A 20,497-nucleotide genomic window follows, 5' to 3' on the forward strand; every position below is an offset into this window, starting at 1 on the left:
ATTATCGCATATCCTAGTAAATTTAGTAAATTTTCCCATATGATCCATGGATGTACGTGGTACCTCGTGAATCTCGTGACTCTTAAACTGCCGCCGGGGAACCTCGGCTGAGGAGGCGGAAAGGTCTTGAACCCCACGTCAGAGGATATCCGGGGGAAATACACCTTTTGCCTTTACCTTTACATTGCCTTTGCTTCTCTCCGTTCATTTTTGCATTTAAACCCTACCTTATTACCTCAACTTTATCCCGTCACATTCCCACCATGTCGTTCCTGGGTGGCGCAGAATGCTCTACCGCGGGGAACCCTCTCTCACAATTCACAAAGCACGTCCAGGATGATAAATCACTACAGCGCGACCGGCTGGTCGGCCGGGGACCAGGGATGCAAGAAGGCATGCGCTCACACAATATGATGGGCGGACAAGACCAGGTGAGCCATGCAGCCTACAACGAGCCCCCCGCAAATAAAAACAGTAACAGAAACTAACCTCGGCGTCGGGAAACTCCTTATTAGATGATGGACGATTTCATGCAACAACCAGGACAACAACTAAACGGGCCCTCGCCACAGCCATTCGCAATGGAGCACATGCGCCGCGAGCTGGATAACTTCCAGACGGGGCAGCCCCGCACAGGGTCGCCAGGGTGGGCAGGGGAGTTCGACTCGGGCGAACAAGCCCGCATGGAAGCCGCATTTCCCGGCCAGATGAATAACGGATCTGGGTTCAACCCTGCCGAGTTCGCACGCTTCCAACAGCAGAACCGTATGGGCATGCCGCAGACATCCAGCCCTGCTGCCGCGAACGCCTCACCTATGATGGCGGGGTACCAACGGCCGATGGCCATGGGCGGTGGTTATATGGGTGGTATGGGTGGTATGGGGATGATGCAGCCTATGATGGGTGGACAGATGGGGATGCAGCAGGGGCCTATGGAGGGGCAAACACAGGATAAGGGGAAGGGGCGGATGGTGGAGCTCGACGATGAGAACTGGGAGGCGCAGTTTGCTGAGATGGAGACTGCGACGGTTGGCAATGAGGCCCGGACGGATGAAGAGGCTAATGCGGCCATGGAGGCGGAACTGAATGATTTGGACAGGTCAGTGCCCTCCAATGACGCGTTTGAGTCTGTATGGCAACGGGTCCAGGCTGAGACCGCAACGAGTAGGAAACTTGCCGAGGAAGATAACTTTGAAGTCACCGATGACGTGCATGTTGGTGATCTCGGTGACTGGGATGGCTTTGACAGTCTCAACTCTCGTTTCCGGGATCCCCAACTCGGCGACTATATGTTCGAGGAGGATAATGTCTACCAGGCTGTGGGCAATCCCTTCGAGGAGGGAATGAAGATTATGCGTGAGGGTGGTAATCTGTCGCTGGCAGCGCTGGCCTTCGAGGCTGCGGTTCAAAAAGACCCGCAGCACGTGCACGCTTGGACGATGTTGGGCTCTGCGCAGGCGCAGAACGAAAAGGAGTTGCCCGCTATCCGTGCATTGGAACAAGCCCTGAAGGTCGACCCCGGGAATTTAGATGCATTGATGGGCTTGGCTGTCTCGTACACAAACGAGGGCTACGACTCAACCGCCTACCGCACACTCGAACGTTGGCTGTCCCACAAGTACCCAACAATCATCGACCCGAAGGAAGTATCCGGCGATTCAGACCTCGGGTTCACAGACCGACAACTCCTGCACGATCGCGTAACAGAACTATTTATCCAAGCTGCCCAGCTCTCCCCCTCAGGCGCGCAGATGGACCCCGACGTACAAGTCGGACTGGGCGTTCTTTTCTACTGCGCCGAGGAATACGAGAAGGCCGTCGACTGTTTCTCCGCTGCCCTAGCCTCCACCGAATCCGGTAGCACCAACCAACAAGAGCAGCTCCACCTCCTCTGGAACCGACTCGGCGCGACCCTCGCCAACTCCGGCCGCTCCGAAGAAGCCATCGAAGCCTATGAACAAGCCCTCAACATTAACCCCAATTTCGTGCGCGCCCGCTACAACCTAGGCGTATCCTGCATCAACATCGGCTGCTACCCTGAAGCCGCACAGCACCTGCTAGGCGCGTTATCCATGCATCGTGTCGTGGAACAGGAGGGCCGCGAGCGTGCACGCGAGATCATTAGCGACGGCGTGCATCCGGATGGCCTGGACGACGAGCGCCTCGAGCGTATGTTGCACATTAGCCAGAACCAGAGCACGAATCTGTACGACACGCTGCGTCGTGTGTTCAGCCAGATGGGACGTCGTGACTTGGCTGACCAGGTTGTCGCCGGCATGGATGTTAACATCTTCCGCAAGGAGTTCGAATTCTAGGTTATTGTTATTGATTTGTTGGTTGCGTACATGGAAAGGTATGGGATATATCTTTCGGATTTCTGGCTGGCAAGGCCCGGCTGCATTGTATCTACTTTTTATCATTGGCTGCTTAGATGGGATCTACAAGCCCGAGAGGAAAAAGCATTTCCTCATATATATGTTACCGCATGTACTGTAGAAGTGTTCACACTAACTTCAAATTGTTTATCCGCAATTCCGTGTACCCGTTTCTCCAGAACACACTGGACCTCCGCACACGCCAAGGCAGCATTGTGTTTCATGTCTTATCATCGCAAGTGCATATACCCCCGCTAGGTGGAGAACAATAGACTCTAAAAAGGTACTAAATTTTCTTGCCTGGCTATATTTAACATCCTTTATAGCATATTAAGCCATATAAACCACATTAAACCCCTAGTCGTTAAACACGGAGGCCGTGTACGCGGCCGACTATGCACTCTGAGGTGTCAGTTAATTTCCAAACATAAATTGGCACTACATAAAAGGTTAATCCCCAAAAGTATGTGCATAAATCTGCAATGCATAAAAGACGCGGAAGACAGTGCCGACGATCAACGGGCCCAATAATATGTACTAAGATAGGATAGTTTAAACTGGTCAACGTTGGGAGCATAGGATAACGTGTTATGCAATGTACGCAATATACATATGTAAAATGCCTCAAAGCCTCCAAATATTTATGGGATAACTACCGTATAACTACCGTGTGAAGAAGGTGTAAAGGTTACTATACCACGGAAAGCTTCTTCCATTTTTTTAGACAATCATATTTTTCTGCTTTTCACCATTGGCAACATCATGCTACAGAATGAAGTCGGTTCAGGCCTGCTAGTGCATGCGCTGCAACATGCGTGGAGTTGGATTGCAAGTGTTCTCGTGGGTGGACTTATCATTCTAATTCTACGCCGCCGCTATTTCCATCCATTGCGCAATATCCCTGGTCCGTTCTTGGCCTCTCTATCTTCCTTGTGGATGGCAAAACAAGCCTACGGGGACTCATTCCACCGGACCAACATTGCCCTCCATGAAAAGCATGGGAAACTGGTTCGAACTGGACCGAATGAGGTGTAGGTGAAACCAAATGAAGGGTGGTTAGGGAGTTTTTAGCTGATCAAGTTATTCCCATCTCAGGAGTGTCGCCGATCTTGGGTTGGTGAAAAAGATCTTTGGTGCGTCAATACTGACAATAAAAAAACAATCATTTCGCTTCTTGTATTAACTAATTCTGCATAGCTGCTGGGAACAAATACCAGAAGGGGCCATTCTATATTTCATGGAAAGGAAATCGCAAGTTCGATCTCTTCGGTGAACGAGATGAAAAGGTCCATAGCTCCATGAGACGTCTTGTTAGCCGTGTGTACTCGATGGATTCCATGCGAGACCTGGAATTGTACGCGGAAAAGACAGTGGCTCGATTTGTGATGCGTCTGGAGGAGCTTCAAGGCCAAAAAGTTGACATGGGATCATGGTTTCAGTTATTTGCATTCGGTAGGACTTCTTTTTATCTGCCTATGCGCACTGTCAGGTTTCTCTGACTTATTCCTAGATACTATCGGTGAACTCAGTTACTCTCATCCATACGGGTTCTTGGATATGGGCCAAGACGATGGCACACTAGAGTCGATCACACAGGCGCTGTGGTCGTTAGCATGGACCTCCTACGCACAATGGGTCATAAAAGTCAATCAATGGATACCACCTGTCTTTGGTGTCCAGCTTTCGATGCATATCAGGAACGGCAAGTTTGCCGAATTTGCGGCACGAGAGATTAAAGAACGGGGAAAGAGAGAAAACAATCACAGAGATATGTTGGCAAAGCTCTTTGAAACCCAAGAGGCCAAACCAGAGTTGGATAATACGGCAATAAACGGCATCCTCAATTCAAACGTCTTTGCAGGCTCAGACACAACAGCCATTGCACTCCGAGCGATCTTTTACAATATTCTGACCCATCCACGCGTGAAGAATAGATTTTTGGACGAACTGCTGCGCCGACGAAACAGTGGACAGCTCAGCGATCCCATCAAGCTCCAAGAGACGGAGAAATGGCCCTACCTGCAAGCGTTGATCTATGAGGCCCTTCGATTGCATCCCGCTTCCGGCATGGGCTTTACGCGAATCGTGCCGGAACCTGGGGTGGAAGCCGATGGCCATTTCTTACCACCAGGGGTATGTATCATCTTCCACAATGCAGGCTACATTTTTGGCTTATTGAGAAATCTATTTAGACAATTGTGGCGCCCAACGGATGGGTAATCCATCGGAATAAAGAAGTATTTGGTGACGACGTTGAGGAATATCGACCCGAACGGTGGCTTGACGAATCCAGGAAAGGCGACATGCGTACGTAACGCACTGCGATAACCCTTTTGTTAACCTTTGCTCATATCCTCGACAGAAAGGTATTTCCTAGCCTTTGGGGGTGGCACTAGAACGTGCATTGGCAGAAGTAAGTGGTTTGTGTTTTTCGTATTCAGAGCAATAACTGACATGTCTGCTCTTACAGATATTAGCTGGATGGAGATATCCAAGGTGAAGAAACGTTACCTTAGGTCTCTGACCGCGCTAATCTCTTTCTCAGGTCATTCCGACTTTATTCTTGCATTTCGATTTTGACCTTGTCTCTCCGGAACTCCCTCTAAAGGAGAAGTGCGCGTAAGAAACAGTGATGCTCGGACATGATTGAACCCTGATACTAATGGAATGAATACAGAAGCCTCGTGTCACAAAGCGGCCTTTACACGACTCATCGGAAAAGGACCGAAAAACCTTGATCAAACTAGGATGTTTGCAATGGGTATGGTCCATCCAGTGCATTGGGTCGGTTAACCCGCGCTTTTGTCAGTGGAGTTTGACTAAAAAAACTTGATAGGGAGCGAGGTTACGCAGAAGACATGAAAATTAAGGAAAAATACAAGACGCTCACTTTTCAAATGGAAATTGACTGGCTTCATGGAAGTTGACGGATTATGCATCAAACTGAGACGGTATAAATGCATAAGAATCCATAGAATTCTTGAGTTAGCTTCTGACGCAGTCCAGCCAATTATTTATATGATGGGCCAGTTTTCCTAGTCCATAGGGGTTTCAGCACCTGTTTCAGTCGTATTATCTTGCCATTACGATATGCACTTTCCATGCATCAAATTGGCCATCGACCCACAAAGTACTAGCGAGTACAGAATTTTATAGAAAGCTTTAGTACTGAACAGAAAAGAAACACTAGCAGGACTTGAAACACCTGTACATATTCTTCTCGGGGCTGGCAATTTGTGATGATCCCTTTCAAGTGAGTTAAATTAGATTTGGGAAATGATCAGTGAGGTTTCGGACTACACAATCAAAGTACATAAGTTGTTTCACAATTTATGCTTGATCTTATCTTAGTACCAGACTAATTTTAGAAGAACACGGCCTGGGTTGTAAGCTCGTGAGACATGTGGAGAATAAAGGAATTATCTTGAAGATCTGTGTCACGGCAGTAGAGTACATAGGTATTGCCGAGACATCACTCAGAGGACCAGCTCGATAGCTCTACCTTTCCCTCTAGAGATATCTCTCTTTGCACTGTTTTATTCATGGGCTGGGACTGCGCAAGCGTTTAATTGGCATTCCTTGCCAGTCTCGAGGGGTCAGAGCCCCTCCAGCTTATACTTGGATAATCATAGCGGCGAAATGGGCCAAGCGGTTGGACTGAAAGAAATCAATATTCGCTATAGGCGACTGCGGAGAATATCCGTGCACGTCGCTCTATCATATGGGTTTTCTGCCATACTCTGTCCGGCTTAGGAGGTTAGTAATATTGATCCCTGTTGTGTGCCACTAACGACTCGCAATATAGGGTAGTAGCTGATTTTCTATAGGCCACCTATACCCCGACCTACCAGAGGAGAAACCGCAGCCTTCAGTAGATTGGTAACGCGATGCAGCATTCACGAATAGCCCATCACATATCCTGGGTTTGATGCTGAACGAAGAGCGCGTAATGGACATATTCATCGGCATCAGAACGTTTAGATCTAGTTTCTCGTTATTGAGGAGGACACAAATAATCGGTATATTTTCTTTCCGCATGGGTAGGGCTACTTGGTAAGGACCGGGTATATGTCTCATGAACGTCTGTCTTGCTATCTCGAATTTGCCCTAGTAAGGTGGTTGTCTCTACCGACTTTATGGATGGAAGGGAGTCGGATTCATTAACTCATCAACGACCTTCCCAACTGCCACGGCCCTTTCCTCTCCAAATCGACCCCCAACAATCTGCACACAGATCGGCATCCCGTGCACAAGGTCGATATCATCTAATAAGAAGGAAAACAAAGTCAGTATTAACCCACGTAACAAACAACAACACTCAAAAGACAATAAACAAAGACCACTCACACTGCAAATAATTAAAAGCATCCGACTCATTCCTAATAGAATGTCCCTCCCACTCAGCACCAACCCCACCACTAACAGAATCAAGGCTCCGATCCGCCCTCGCAACAGGAACGGTAACAGCCGCGTAGTCTAACAGATTCCACATAGCCGTATAGCCTACCCACTGCTTGCTCTTAACCCATGTCTTGGGCTTATAGCCTACCCACGGGATGACGGGCATGATGAGGGCGTCTATTTCCGATGAAACCCACTGCTTCAGGAAGGCAGTTTGGAGGGTGACTTTAGTTGCTTCGAACTAGTGTAGTGGTGTTAGAATCTTAGATGAATTTTGATTTGTGTTTAGGGTATTGGGAAGGGGAAAGAGGGCTTTATAGATGTGATTGTTGTGAGTAGTGCCTTATCTCTTACCTGCTCTCGCTCCTCGTGTGAAAGAAGATCAGACTCCTTGCCGACAATCATGCCTTCAATCAAGGGCTCGTTGACTATCTGACAGAGCGCACGGCAGTGCTGGCCGCCGTCGGCGAGAACGCCTTTTGTCCAGAGATTGGTGATGGCGATGTGGAGGGATGTGTCCCATTCGATTACTTTGACAGGTTAGTATGGCACTTTTTCGACCATCCAGGGAAAGAGAATAAATATTTAAAAGTAATGAGGGCGTGTATATACCTTCATGGCCAGCAGCTCGCAATGCATCTACCGTCTGGCGCATTGCCCTCGCAACCGGCGGCTGCGGCTTAACGACACCGTCATCAAACACAACGCCTAGTCTAAACTTACGATTCGCCGACGGTGTCGCAAGCTCTTTTCGCCATGGGATAGGAACTGCGGTTGGATCTATACTCCACGGACTAGACGCAAGAAGACTCTCCATGAAGTACTCTGTTGTAGCGAGTGATGTGGCCATTGGACCGGCAACGGGTGGGATGAGGAAGCGCTGGTGGAAGCTATCAAGGTACATCAGTACTGACCATACTTCCAGTATACCGACAAGGAAAAGAAAATGAATGACCTACAAAGAACAGTCCCACGGTACTCGCCCCGTCGTCGGACATATAGAGTACAGACCCTGTAGATTAGCAGGTACTCGGATCGAGCCGCCGATGTCGGTACCAATTCCTAAGACGCTGCCTCCAGAGCCAATAAGGGCGCCTTCGCCACCGGAGCTACCGCCTGAGATTAGGGCGTGGTTGAAGGCGTTTACGGATTGGCCGAATACATGGTTGTAAGAGTCGGACATCTATTCAGGTTGATTAGTGAGTACGCCATTCTCGAGAACGCACATGGAAAACGAAAGAGAGGGAAGTTACCATTAGAGATTGTGGCACATTGGTCTTGACATACAGCACTGCACCCATCGACTCGAGTAGTTGCACGATTGAACTATTGGATTGTGCTGGTTTATTGGTCAGGCCCACCCAACCTATACATATATTAGCAACAATCCAACAGACATTGTCGACCAGAGACGGAAAAATAAACGAAGAAAACACACCAACAGTCGTATCAACCCCCTCAACATCAAAACGATCCTTCACAGAAACCGGAACTCCATGCAGAGGCCCGACAACCTCACCCGTACGAAGCAGATGGTCATCAAGCTCCCTCGCACGTTCAAGAGCCTTATCGAAAAAGATCTCCGTCAAGCACTTAGTAACCTGCTGTGAGATAGCAGCACGTTTACAAAACGCCGTTGTCAGCAACTCGCTCGTCACGCGGCGGGACTTGACCAGCTCGACCAGGTCGCGAATATCTGCTGTCTCGGTCCATGCTATCTCGTCGGTGGAGAGGATGCCGCTTGCGCGGATGGTGTCTACGCTTGATGCTGGTGGGTTTTTAAGGAGGGGCGCTGGAAGGCGCCAAGCAGAGGGGATCAGGGTTAGCTGGGTTGCGCGCTTTTCGAGGACGCGGTTCTTCCAGAGGGGTGATTCTTGTGGGGATGTCTCGGTGGTCATGGTGGATACAGTAGTTAGGAAGAGAGTGCTGGATGGGTAGAGGTTGGGTTTGGAGATGTAAATAACTAGACCGAGGTGTGAACTTGAAGTTTTTATCCCCTCATTTCGGTAATGTTGCAGTGGGGGGTCGGATTAAGGGGTTCACATCTGATAGGTACATTCGAAATTGATTGTGAATATGCAAGGGGAGATACAACCTGCTAAATCTAGATGAAGTCCTTGCTCTTTCTTTGTATGCATTTTGAAACAAATATATCGGATTATTTCCGCGAAAGCATAGGGCGAAATGGCTACATGTAATCAAAAAGATGAAGCTATCTACATCTTCGTGCACATCCTTATGTACCTCGACCTACTCCACCGAGTTTGTCACTTGTACCCCGATTACCACCTCAGGTACAACAACGACGTCAACCTGCACCACCTCGACTGAGATCAGCACAGCCACTGGATATGGTCTCATGAGAGTAGGCATGTGGGAAAAAAAGATTTTGATGGCTTGAACGTAGGGAGAAAATAAAAAGCAAGGGAATTATGAGAGGACGCCGACCAGATTGACGACAGTTCCACAAGCGGAAGACCGCGTCACAGACCTGGTGTGTCTGACAGAAGAACTTCCTGGGGATTCCATGACGAACATGGAGACTATTCCGCAGGGATCACTGGGGATCGGATTGTCGGACAATTAAGATTACTAGCCGAAACATTCGTCGGATTTGTTGACCTGGGTCGGATCATGCAACGAGTGTCAATTCTTCGCAAAGAAACCACCGGCGGGACCCTCGAGGAGAATCCAAGACCCATGGTAACGACACGAGTTGAGGCGGATGCCACCGTGTCGATGATGCCCTCGTCAGAGCGTATCAGCAGTATGTTACTGATCTGCAATGATTGCCGTATCGTGGGGGGTCAAAGTGAAGTCGGTCTCGTTCTCCCGTTTGGGCCTAAGGTGTATCTCTTCAAATGGGAGGCGCATTCTCGCTTCGGCCTTTTCACATTTTGGTGCCGGATGTTTCATAATCTCAATCTTTTGTGTAGGGAAGGGCCTTTCATGAGTACCCATCTTCCATTGTTTGATGAAGATCCTGCCGCGTTGATGTACTTTGGCGGTAAGCACAATGTTGACCTGTTCCAAAGATTGGAAAATTGGGTCAACCCCAAAACCTGACGTTGTTATGAAAGAAATATAATATGGGGGCCACAGGCCAAAAGGATATTCATTGGTAAATATGTAGGATAGTGGATAGTTGTCAGAGGAAGGATATTGACTGAGTGGTACCTTCTATAGACAAACCGAAGACCGCCTTCCAGACTCGTAACAACGTACATACAGAGAACACCATCTACACATACTACTAGTACACAGCGGAAGGGAACATGACCTCATCCTGTATGCAGCGCTGGGCCAATCCGGTTGTGTGGCCATGTATACATACGATAACGATGAGTATGGTTTTGGCATGTGGTATGGCTGGACGGCAGATCAAGGCTGTGTAAATTAATGCCTCCAATAAATTTCCCTGGACTCGCTCTGACAATTTTACTAGTGTTGAGTACATGAAGGAAATTGACGTCCGTTTGAGCTGTTCTGGTGATAAGTCGCATGTCACATTTCCATCTTCCCTTCCCAGCATCATGGTTAGCCGCGTGGCTGCCTAGTTGGACGCGGCCACAACGATGATGACACCATGATCCTTTTTACCACACGCTGTTACCTAGGTACTGACAGTACGCTATATTAGTTGCACTGTTAGCTGATCATGATTTCGGACTATCTGAAAAAGACTACTCAAAAGACTACTCGAAAGACTACTCAAAAGACTACACAAAAAGACCATCAAAAACAGACATAACACGCCGTATAAGCCGACTATTTGCAAAGAGTGGTGAGACAGGCGGTAATGAGCTGCCGGGTGTTAGTTGATCATTTCCGTATTTCGACTCTACCTCTCTCTGATATGGATCGACGCAATCAAGTTAGCTTTGAGCTTACGAACAGATTATCCGCCCTACTTGATGCTGCACGAAATGAAGAGCTTACCTCAGAGTTGCAACTTCTTTCCACCGAACCACGTGAAGTCTTGAGCCGGATTCTATCGCCAACCTCCGTTATCTCTACAGCTTCCTCATCCGCACTCAACACCACACAGCAGACGGCTTCTGTTGGGTTTCGTAGTATTGGCTTTGGCCAATGTGGAATGGTTTTCGAACGGCCTGGCCATGCGTACGCAATCAAAATCGCCCGCCCATCATTCGAAAATGCCCTTTGGGCAGATTTCCAAGCCCACTTCGCGGTCTACCAGGCGTTTACAACCCAGCAGTTCGTCGAAGTACGTATTCCCCGAATCTTCTCATACGTGCCAAAAACAAACCATGAATGGTGGGACTCCCATGTGAATCTTTTTCATGGAACACACCCCTCTTTCCCTCTGCCTGCAATGGCCTTGATCACCGAAAGAATACCTCCCATACCCAAGCTGGCTCGGCAGGCCCTCATCGATGTCTATTGTCCCGCGCCGTCACAACTTGCTGTAAGCTCTCACGACACTAACCGTGATTGTCTTGCCCGCATCTATCTCGGCCGCCGACGTGGTGCGAATGATCCACCACCACGCAACTTCACATTGAGAAACTTCAACTTGTGTCTTGATCAGATGATCGAGCTAAACCTACCTATCCAGCATTACGCAAGAGATATTGGGCAGGCTTTGGCGATCATGCATTGGTCCGCAAACGTGGATGGCTACGATGTTGAATTTGTGCTAGGCAGTGAAGGGGAGACAATATACACCCAGGATATTTCTCGCTCGTTGGGACTCAGCGCAGAACGGATTACGAAGATGGCCCCTCACACAGACGTGGACAGCATGATACGTGCCAAAGTTCAACGCCGAACTACTCGTGTCTGGGTTCTGGATTTCAATTTGTGCAGTATATGGGAAGAACGAATGGGAATTGAAAGGCCGGATGACTTGATAGCTCATCTCGTGAGTGCATTTTTTGAAAACGACCCTTATTACCCTCGTGCAACCCCAGACCTTGAACTTGAAAAGGCTCTCTGGTCTACGTTCAGCTCGGCATACCGTGATGTAGCAGCGAGTCTACTGTCAGTCCCAGGAAAAAATCCGGGACTTGCGGTACTTCCACAGAAGTTTCTTGATGCTTGTGTGTTACAACAATCAGAAAACTCAGCTTCGGGAAATTGATATCTCGATGAGAGCGGTACCTATCGTGTTGAAAGGGGTTTGCTGTATCATTATCTTGCTTGCTATGAGCCTGTTGAATGATCCAACTCTGATGTAGCTAAATGAATCGAGCCGCGTCATATTATCGCAGAGAACTCTCAACTTGACATTCAATTCACGTTACTTGCATATAAATTTCTTGTTGCTTGTATGTTACGAGAATCAGATAATTCTGTTTAGAGTAACGATGTCTGGATGAGCGTATCACGTATTCATAGGCTCTGCTGAGATCCGAGTTGCAGGTCATTGAGTTATTTACTAGATTTCTTTCATATTAGGTTTTCCCTTTACTTCCTTCTTCTCACTCACCTTGAGGGTGGGAGCCTTCCCGTCTAGCTTGAAGTCTATCATGTGATGGAGTTGTTCCTTCCTCGTTGGGGCTGCTCAAGTACACTTACTCCGTCGTCGACTTTCTCCTCTTTCTTTTGTTTCTCTCTCCTCCAGTGCAGTCACAATGGAACCCACGTGAGTAAAGTGCATTCAAGCTCACACTCAAGGCCATTTGCTAATGAGGGAATCTCCAGGACTGCGAAAAAGCGTGCCAGAGTTGATGAAGCTGATGACCAGAACGACTACCCCCCGCGGTACAGGCCGCCCCCCTTCTGTCAGCATTGTGGAGCGAGATCGCACCCTGGAACATGCCGCTTCCCCTGTCCTCGCTGCGACAAAAGGCATATTGGGGTATGCACGGCGTTCTGCAGGAAGTGCGCAGATATCGGCCATTCGTGGCGCCATTGCCGGCTGTTCGTGCCAGACCAGATATGGCGAAAGCACCGTCATGGCACGCACACGACGATTGAAAATGTGAACATAACTTTGCCCGTGATAAAACCTGCATCGGTACTCACACCAACCTCCCTCAACGCAGCTATTCTGTCTCAGCTGGATGTAGCCCTCGGGCGACTCCATCGGAAAGCAGGCCTTCCCATGCATGCACGTGTCATGATGAACAATGTCAACATAACAACAAGTATCCTCGCTCCTGAACGAGCGTCCCCTCTTGCTCCGGACACCTCACTGCTGGAGAGAGTCAAACCAATTCCGACTGGACCTGGATCCAACATCCCGAATAATCGGCCAACTACTATGAAGCCTACCTTCGCCCAGTCATCCTTCGCTCGTTCGGCCTTTTCCCAGCCTATGTTTAGCCAGCCTGTGTTTGGCCAACCTGCATTCTCCCAGCCGACCTTTATACAGAACAACTCTGTGGAAATGACTCCAACCTACAGCCGATCTTTTGCTGATTTGAAATGCTGAGTTTCTCGCTTCTGTCAAGGAAGTTCAATTGAAAGGAATGAAAGGAACAACACCAGGGAGGGTTATCAAAATGAGATGTATGTCTATTGTTTTGTATCACCACCATCCTGCTATCTGCGGGCTTGAATGAATCGATGTTTGATTTACTTTCCTGGCTTGGGTTAATTGAAGATATCGAAGTCTTTTCAGAATTATCAGTTTGAAGTTCTGGTCTATTCAACATATGCCGATGCTTCATACATACTACTTACTGTCTTGCAGGACGGCTCGTGACATCATACTGTCACCAGTTAGGGTCGTGTAGATCGACGATAACACCCCTTCCTTCGATCGGGCGATGTCCGCTATCAGAGGCTTTCACCCCTCAACACCCTCCTAGGCCCAACTCACGCACGAGAAAGCATGTCTCCCATCTCCATCGGACTCCCAAAAGTCTATGCTAGTGCAGGATCCAATTGCGTGCCACCAAACGACTTCATAATCGGGACATGGCACGTAACCCACTCCAGCCTCCCCCAGTGGAAAGGCAAGCGCAACGTCAACATCACCTACAAGCAACTTCCGGCAGACTCTGCCGGGGTCCAAAAGTTCGAAGACCTGATACAATACCAGTCTATTGACTCTGAGAAAATCAAATCCGTTCATGGCGTGGAAACCCCAACGCCAGGTAATCCCGGCGCCTGGGATTGGTGTGGTACAGGCTGGCTGATGATGGCGAGCGCGCACTGGGAATGTCTCGGGTTCGGTCGTACCGATGATGATAACCAGTGGATTGTCAGGTACTTTGATAAAACGCTCTTCACGCCTGCTGGCATTGATGTCTGCTCCCGGAATAAGGGGGGCATTCCGCAGACTACCGTCGAGCAGATACTCGATGCTGTTAAGAGGCTTGGGGTCAAGGGTATTACAGACCTCGCTGATAGCGTGTTTCAGATTCCTCAGAACTGAAAGGGAAAGCTAGAGGATAGGATGTCGTTCATGTGTTTTCAGAGTTTGTCGAAAGCAGAGGGCTCAGTTTGTTCAGACAATTTCGGGGACGTTGACATCTCCAACTTAGAGCTGTGGATCACCAAACTGGTCAAATTGGTGTTTCTGGACCTTCGATTCATGTTCATCGACCTTGGGGAAGCCGCTGAACATCACTGTCTCCAGGTCCGGAAGCGTCTCACAATTTGTCCCAATTACCTTGCAGACAAACATTCACACTCCGCATGAGAGTCCTTTTGCCACGAAGTCTGGAGGCTCTCACCGTCCCAGATCAGGTTTCGCATGTAAATTCTTTGAATCTTCAGGCCCGCTGCTAGCGGGGGACTCCTGTGATGGCCCCGGCGCATCATCCGGACGATTATTCCACGCCTGAAGCCTGTATAGTGACAATGTGCAATGGGACTCAGACTTTCATAGAGGCATTTTGTGAGTTGGGAGTTCCTTTTTTTCGGGATTAGATCATTATTTAATAAAACGTGCTGTTGAGGCAAAATTAAATTCCAGCGCAAAAAAAGCAGCCCGTGCGGCAAGCAAAGCATACAAGGCGTGGTTGAATAATATTGACATCGAGATACTATCTACACAGTCATCAACATGCTAGCATTCTTATACCAGCTCAGCAGCGGATTCTCCCCATTCCGCGTCTCCGTATCCTCAATATAAGCCCAACGGTGCACAAACTCTTCATGGCTTGTGACCTGCGTCAGCTTCCCCGTAACAGCGCGGTACATATCCTCGACGACATTAAAATCCGTCGGGAAGAAGATGTCGAAGTAGCCTTGGTGGACCTGCAAAGGAAGATTAGCCATATTCAAAGTTAACATCGTAGGAAATATCCACATACAAAAGGAGTCGACACCGGCACTGTCTGCCGCTGATAGCGAGTCTGTACGACCGGCGCGTTGACCCCGGGCACGGCATCTGGCAAGGAATTGAAGTCACTGGAGACGAGACGGTGGGCAGGGAAGTATTGGTTCAAAACATCGAAGAACTGCATCAGTCGGGTGGGGATGTACTCCGGCAATGAGTATTCCTTTTGGAAGGGCGCGGCGGAGCGGAGGCCGCGGAGGAGTGGTGGGCCCAAGGGACTCGGGAAAGGGCGGCGGGCAGCGGCTTGGCGCACGCGCAGGAAGCGAGCTGCGACTGGGTCGAGCTGGTTGTTGTAATACTCGTGGAACTCGCCGTCAGAATCGATCAGCACACCACCCTGCTGTGGGGTTTCGGTGCCTTGCTTGTAGCGGATGGTGTCGTGGGCGAAGTTATCGAAAACCTCTAGGGCCAGGAAGAAACACGGGGAATGAACGTATGTGTCCCAGTCGAAGATTGACCGATTTACAATCTCGACCTTGTCCCGGTGTCCCTTCGCAGTGAGCTTGTCGGTCAAATTCTTGTACTGTAGATCTGCCAGCGCGGGCGAAATCTCAATGATCTTGAACTTGGTGCGCTGATACACCTCGTAATCGGTGTCGCGGATAAAGTCCAAAATGTTTAACATCATCGTACCGTTTCCTGCGCCCATTTCGTAAATGATCAGGTCGTGGTACGGGTATAGGGTCAGCTTGTAGTTTGACACCAAATACCGCGCAATCGTCTCGCCATAGTATGGTCGGAAGAGCTCGGTCGGTGTGTGCCACAGTTGCCGCGCGATGTCTGGGTTCGTCGCATCAAGCTTGTCTTCAAACTCCGTGTACCGTTGACCAAGGAGTTTGTGGAACGTGGGCCCGTCTTCGATGTTGTTGAAGTCAAACGGCTCTCCGGGGCTGAAAATTGTCGCGTGTTTGGAAAAGTATCCGTAATGTGGGTTGTAGAGGCTGTCTAAAGGCGAAATGTCAGAACTAGTCTCGCTGCACTTAGCCGCCGAACTTACCGTCGATGAACTCGCGCGTCAGCATCTTGACCTGCCGCGGCCGTTCGCGGCGGTTGCGTAGCTCCTTCGCTGTCACTGTCGGGTATGTCCTGTACTCCTCATCGATATTCTTGGGGTAGTCCCCTCGTTTTGTCCAGAGCTGGATATCATCTTGATCGTGCGGTTTGCGCTTCACGTTGACAGGTGTGCGCCGCGTGAGAAATGATCGGGACTGTGGTCGAGCAAGAATGGAAGGTGATCGCCTTAGTGATCGACATGCTGGATGGCGGAAGAGCTGTCGGAACAGCTGGGTGAGGACTGGCGAATCCATTGTGATTGCAGAGCTAAGCTCAAGTTGGTTCCGGGGAGAAGAACGGTGTTTCTGGATAACCTTTCTGGCCTCAGGCAGGAAACCACGTGCCTCAGGCAAAACGCATCACCTCCAATTTCTTCGACACTGGGAATTACAAGCTTCTTGGAGCCGAACACAAGTTGGATGCAAGGAGAACTCTTTGAATTGGCTGTCAATATTCTTGTTCATCGACGAAGTACAGGCTGATTCCTATCTTCCACCAAAAAAGCCCGATGGTCCGAGCTTCATATCTCCCGTCTATGCGCATAACCTCGATCTTCAAGACATAAAACGGCATTGGAAGATGCCAGATCATTCGGCGGCGTATTTAGGCACGGCCTTCGTGACCGGTGTCTGCCTGGCATTTGCATATCAAGAACTCTCACGTCCAAAGCATGAGGATAATGTGACAGCACAAATATCTCCAACAAATGGCCTCATCGCCCGAGCTGGCCCGCCCACTATTGTGGAAGGCATTGAAGGCTGCATTGGAAACACCCCTCTATTCCGGATCAAATCACTATCAGACGAGACGGGATGTGAGATTCTAGGCAAGGCAGAGGTATGTAGCCTTGGTACTTCGTATCCCAACCACCTCGAAAAAGAGCTAACAATGCGCTAACAATGCCCGCAGTTTTTGAATGGCGCTGGCCAGAGCTCAAAAGACCGAGTCGCGCTAAGCATGATTGAGATTGTATGCTAAAATACACAAAAAAAAAAGATTCCCTGCACTAGACCAGCATCACTGACTCCAACCAGGCAGAAGAACAAGGTATCCTGACACCCCATTCAGGCGACACAATCTACGAAGGTACATCGGGATCAACCGGCATCTCACTAGCAACACTAGCCCGGGCAAAAGGCTACCTAGCACACATGTACGGATACGCCACCCTCGTTGTCTCACCCAATAGCACAAAACACTACTAATGCGCATGCAACCCAGCTGCCTGCCCTCGGACCAGGCAATTGAAAAATCCAACTTGCTGCTTAAACTCGGGGCAATCGTGGACCGGGTTCCGCCAGCCCCAATAGTGGAGAAGGACAACTTCGTCAATCGCGCACGAGCACTAGCAAAGACGCACACAGCCTCATCGGGCATCCCCTCTGCGTCAGCGGAAGAGCAATCCGATCTCCCCGCGGCAAACGAGCGCATGACCCGTGGCCGGGGCTTTTTCGCCGACCAATTCGAGAACGAAGCTAACTGGCGCGCCCACTACGAAGGGACAGGCCCAGAGCTGTACGCCCAGTGCGGGGGCCACATTGATGCGTTTGTAGCGGGCGCCGGCACTGGTGGGACGATTTCCGGCGTCGCGAGGTTCTTGAAGCCCTTGCTGCCTAAACTTACCGTTGTGCTGGCTGATCCGCAGGGGAGTGGGCTTTTTAATCGAGTGGTCTATGGTGTTATGTTTGATGTTAAGGAGAGGGAGGGCACGCGAAGGCGTCGTCAGGTTGATACTATCGTTGAGGGGATTGGGATTAACCGTGTCACGGCGAATTTCGAGGCTGGGAAGGAGATGATTGATGATGCGGTGCGTGTCACTGATGCCCAGGCTTTGGCTATGGCTCGCTGGCTTGTTGAGAAGGATGGGATCTTTATTGGGAGTAGTAGTGCAGTGAACTGTGGGTTTATTAACTCTTTGCCTAGTGCATCTGATATGTTTTACTAATGGTGGATTCTAGGTATCGCCGCTGTCAAGACAGCGAGGAAGCTTGGCCCTGGTCATCGGATTGTCACGGTACTTTCGGACTCTGGCTCACGGCATCTATCTCGATTCTGGGCCAAGGCTGGAGATGTTGGTGGGGCTGTTGATACGAAGCTTGAGGATGTTATGAATGCACGGGACGAAGACTTCCAATAGATAGATTAATTGAATGTGGTATGGTAGTCATGGTTATGATATGGATGTAGATAGATTTATCGATCGTCGATCACTAGCCCCCTATTAGTATAATTCGGTTGCATCCAATCGCCATTTTTCAGGAGTTTACAAAAATGCCCAAGAAGCTGCCGGGAGCAGACACCTTACTGTCAGTTGTCTTGGTCATTTCATGAATGCCGAGCTGCTCATGCTCTTCCTGAGCATCTTCGGACGCAGCATTGCTATCTCCTGCCTCATCTTTGACTTCCTCCACGGCTGCTTCAGATTCTGACTCATCCTTTATCTCGTCGTCCTGTTTCTCTTCGTCGTGTTGCTGCTCTTCCGACTCCGCCTGTTCCTCCGTGTTCCCTAACATTGCAGAAGTAAAGCCCTCACCAACGAAAGCACGTAGCAGCTCGAACTCAACCTCATGTCGCGATCGGCCCTTGAACTGACTTTGTATCTGACCCCAGGTAAGATCTGATTGGGTGCTGAGTCGGGCCAGAGCTGCCAGCTCAGGCTGCGACCAGGCGGCGGAAAGGGAAGGCGGATTGGCGAGGCGGCGGGTCCAGTGATTGTAGAACCAATGCCAAACTGTCTGGTACTCGCGACCTGGCAACATGTGCATCACGTCGCTGGCCTTCTTTTCTTGTTTGTACATCATGCAAACGATTAACTTTGCTTCGTCGGGTGTTATGGGCCACCTTTTGCTTGGGGTGCTTTCCATGGGCTGCGGGGATGGGGCGTACGTGCTAGCCGTGACCTTGGGGGTTGAATCGCCTTGTACCACAGAACCAAAAGGCAGTTCGTTTTTGTATTCTGCTTCAGGCGCTTTGATTTCTTGATCATTTGGTCCGCAGCCTCCTTGGGGTTGTTCTTCGGGTACTCCGTCTTCTTGGTGGCTCGGTTCGCAGCCCTCCTCTTCAGGGCATGCTTCAAGCACCTCTTTTACCTGATTGCTCGATTCGCAGTCCCCTTCTTCAAGGTGTGTGTCAGGCACTTCATCGTCATGGTCGCTTGGTTCAGAGCCTCCTTCTTGGCCATCGCCTTGATCGTCACCTTGATCATCGACTTCGATGACAACAGTCGGCTGCTTCGAAGGAGTAGATGGACCATCGTTCTCTTTCGTCGGAAGGTGGCGCTTCCCGCGAATAATTTTCATTTTCGATGGTGTCGGTGATGGCTCATAGTCCTGCAAAGGGTCATCTGACTCATTTCCATCTGGTACTGCCGCAAAAGACCAGTCGTGCGTCACAGGGCTGGAATGATATTTGCGCTTCGCGGCTGGTCGGCGCTTACTCGGCGTGGCCTTGGGTTTCGTTTCTGTGCGTGGCTTACGGGGTCTGCGCAGAGCCCAGACGGAGCCGCTCCCTGGCGGGGACGAAGACCTAGGAGGTGGAGAGAAGCCCACGTTTGATTTGCGGGTCTCAGTGGTGGGTGTTGAAAAGGATAGGGGCAAGTCTGGGACTGCCCAGATTGGATCTTGCGGTTTAGAAGCTGGGATATGGTTGGTGGGATGGGAGACATGTTCCTCCTTGGTCATAGGACTGAGGCCTGCAGTCCCAGATGCTTTGAAAGTAAACACGAAATCCAAAGAGGTATCCATGTCTGTCTGTAGCTGTTTCGATGGCGACGATTCACGTGGAGCATTTGGTGAGCGACGACTGGGAGAGGATGCCATAGAAAAGAATTCATCCTCCTCTCCCTTCGTGCTTTTGTCATCGTCTGCATCGGATTCTTCCGGCCTATCTAGGTCACTCTGGGGGAGCCATGATCGCGGCTGGTCCCCAGCGTCGTTCTCGCCCCGCATCCCCAGAAGATGCCCATTATCTACCACTATGTCCCCGGTCTGCAGGTCGATCTCATCACCGACGTCGGTGAAGTCCTGGCTATATTTCGCAAAAATGCCTTCGAAGAGAGACTTCAGTCGCGAGTCGTTCTGTGCGCGCGCAGCTGGAAGATCAAATTCCGCGGGGACCTCTTCGTCGTCGTCCGGGGTATATGATAGACATGGTCTCTTCGCTGGTCGTTCCGTATTGTCCTGCATGGAGTGGTCCATGCTGATGTCCGGGTCGTTCATGGTCGCGGATAAGAATCGATAGGCGCGTGCCTTAGAAGTGATCGAACGTTGAGCGCGTAGTAAAATAACGCATAATTAAATTCGGCACCTATTGATTGTAAGAGTAAAGTGAGGTGTGCAGGCGCAAGCGCGAGCAAATATGCGGCAGACAAAAACAAACCAAAATGACGTTTCCCCCGAAGCTTCCTTGGAGC

General features: G+C 49.8%; 10 protein-coding genes across 10 annotated transcripts; 7 read left to right on the forward strand and 3 right to left on the reverse strand.

Moving 5' to 3' along the window:
- Positions 1 to 263: 263 nt before the first annotated feature.
- N7471_009292 (tetratricopeptide repeat protein) lies at positions 264 to 2,315 on the forward strand (the record flags this gene model as incomplete). The annotated part of the gene is made up of 2 exons (XM_057282011.1): positions 264 to 431; positions 516 to 2,315. The coding sequence occupies 2 exons, from the start codon at positions 264 to 266 to the stop codon at positions 2,313 to 2,315; spliced, it is 1,968 nt and encodes a 655-aa protein (XP_057132894.1).
- Positions 2,316 to 3,137: 822 nt separating this feature from the next.
- On the forward strand, positions 3,138 to 4,998 carry N7471_009293 (cytochrome P450; the record flags this gene model as incomplete). Its single annotated transcript, XM_057282012.1, has 8 exons — positions 3,138 to 3,406; positions 3,471 to 3,508; positions 3,573 to 3,827; positions 3,886 to 4,508; positions 4,568 to 4,682; positions 4,738 to 4,788; positions 4,846 to 4,871; positions 4,921 to 4,998. The coding sequence occupies 8 exons, from the start codon at positions 3,138 to 3,140 to the stop codon at positions 4,996 to 4,998; spliced, it is 1,455 nt and encodes a 484-aa protein (XP_057132895.1).
- Positions 4,999 to 6,509: 1,511 nt separating this feature from the next.
- Positions 6,510 to 8,674, reverse strand: N7471_009294 (uncharacterized protein; the record flags this gene model as incomplete). The annotated part of the gene is made up of 7 exons (XM_057282013.1): positions 6,510 to 6,640; positions 6,723 to 7,017; positions 7,131 to 7,306; positions 7,389 to 7,666; positions 7,736 to 7,959; positions 8,030 to 8,142; positions 8,215 to 8,674. 7 exons carry the CDS (start codon positions 8,672 to 8,674, stop codon positions 6,510 to 6,512), a joined length of 1,677 nt encoding a protein of 558 aa, XP_057132896.1.
- Positions 8,675 to 9,410: 736 nt separating this feature from the next.
- Positions 9,411 to 10,333, forward strand: N7471_009295 (uncharacterized protein; the record flags this gene model as incomplete). Its single annotated transcript, XM_057282014.1, has 3 exons — positions 9,411 to 9,783; positions 10,034 to 10,139; positions 10,222 to 10,333. 3 exons carry the CDS (start codon positions 9,411 to 9,413, stop codon positions 10,331 to 10,333), a joined length of 591 nt encoding a protein of 196 aa, XP_057132897.1.
- A 299-nt stretch (positions 10,334 to 10,632) lies between these two features.
- N7471_009296 (zinc finger protein) lies at positions 10,633 to 11,880 on the forward strand (the record flags this gene model as incomplete). The annotated part of the gene is made up of 1 exon (XM_057282015.1): positions 10,633 to 11,880. The coding sequence occupies one exon, from the start codon at positions 10,633 to 10,635 to the stop codon at positions 11,878 to 11,880; it is 1,248 nt and encodes a 415-aa protein (XP_057132898.1).
- A 493-nt stretch (positions 11,881 to 12,373) lies between these two features.
- On the forward strand, positions 12,374 to 13,176 carry N7471_009297 (uncharacterized protein; the record flags this gene model as incomplete). Its single annotated transcript, XM_057282016.1, has 2 exons — positions 12,374 to 12,384; positions 12,444 to 13,176. 2 exons carry the CDS (start codon positions 12,374 to 12,376, stop codon positions 13,174 to 13,176), a joined length of 744 nt encoding a protein of 247 aa, XP_057132899.1.
- A 402-nt stretch (positions 13,177 to 13,578) lies between these two features.
- On the forward strand, positions 13,579 to 14,124 carry N7471_009298 (uncharacterized protein; the record flags this gene model as incomplete). The annotated part of the gene is made up of 1 exon (XM_057282017.1): positions 13,579 to 14,124. The coding sequence occupies one exon, from the start codon at positions 13,579 to 13,581 to the stop codon at positions 14,122 to 14,124; it is 546 nt and encodes a 181-aa protein (XP_057132900.1).
- A 617-nt stretch (positions 14,125 to 14,741) lies between these two features.
- On the reverse strand, positions 14,742 to 16,340 carry N7471_009299 (class I SAM-dependent methyltransferase; the record flags this gene model as incomplete). The annotated part of the gene is made up of 3 exons (XM_057282018.1): positions 14,742 to 14,951; positions 15,008 to 15,978; positions 16,031 to 16,340. The coding sequence occupies 3 exons, from the start codon at positions 16,338 to 16,340 to the stop codon at positions 14,742 to 14,744; spliced, it is 1,491 nt and encodes a 496-aa protein (XP_057132901.1).
- A 325-nt stretch (positions 16,341 to 16,665) lies between these two features.
- Positions 16,666 to 18,223, forward strand: N7471_009300 (putative cysteine synthase; the record flags this gene model as incomplete). The annotated part of the gene is made up of 5 exons (XM_057282019.1): positions 16,666 to 16,923; positions 16,996 to 17,055; positions 17,121 to 17,239; positions 17,308 to 17,984; positions 18,045 to 18,223. The coding sequence occupies 5 exons, from the start codon at positions 16,666 to 16,668 to the stop codon at positions 18,221 to 18,223; spliced, it is 1,293 nt and encodes a 430-aa protein (XP_057132902.1).
- A 118-nt stretch (positions 18,224 to 18,341) lies between these two features.
- On the reverse strand, positions 18,342 to 20,303 carry N7471_009301 (Myb-like DNA-binding domain protein; the record flags this gene model as incomplete). Its single annotated transcript, XM_057282020.1, has 1 exon — positions 18,342 to 20,303. One exon carries the CDS (start codon positions 20,301 to 20,303, stop codon positions 18,342 to 18,344), a length of 1,962 nt encoding a protein of 653 aa, XP_057132903.1.
- Positions 20,304 to 20,497: the final 194 nt, after the last annotated feature.

The sequence above is a fragment of the Penicillium samsonianum genome (genome assembly GCF_028829775.1).
Source record: "Penicillium samsonianum strain IBT 33392 chromosome Unknown utg000005l_segment0_segment0, whole genome shotgun sequence".
Classification (NCBI taxonomy): Eukaryota; Fungi; Ascomycota; class Eurotiomycetes; order Eurotiales; family Aspergillaceae; genus Penicillium; species Penicillium samsonianum.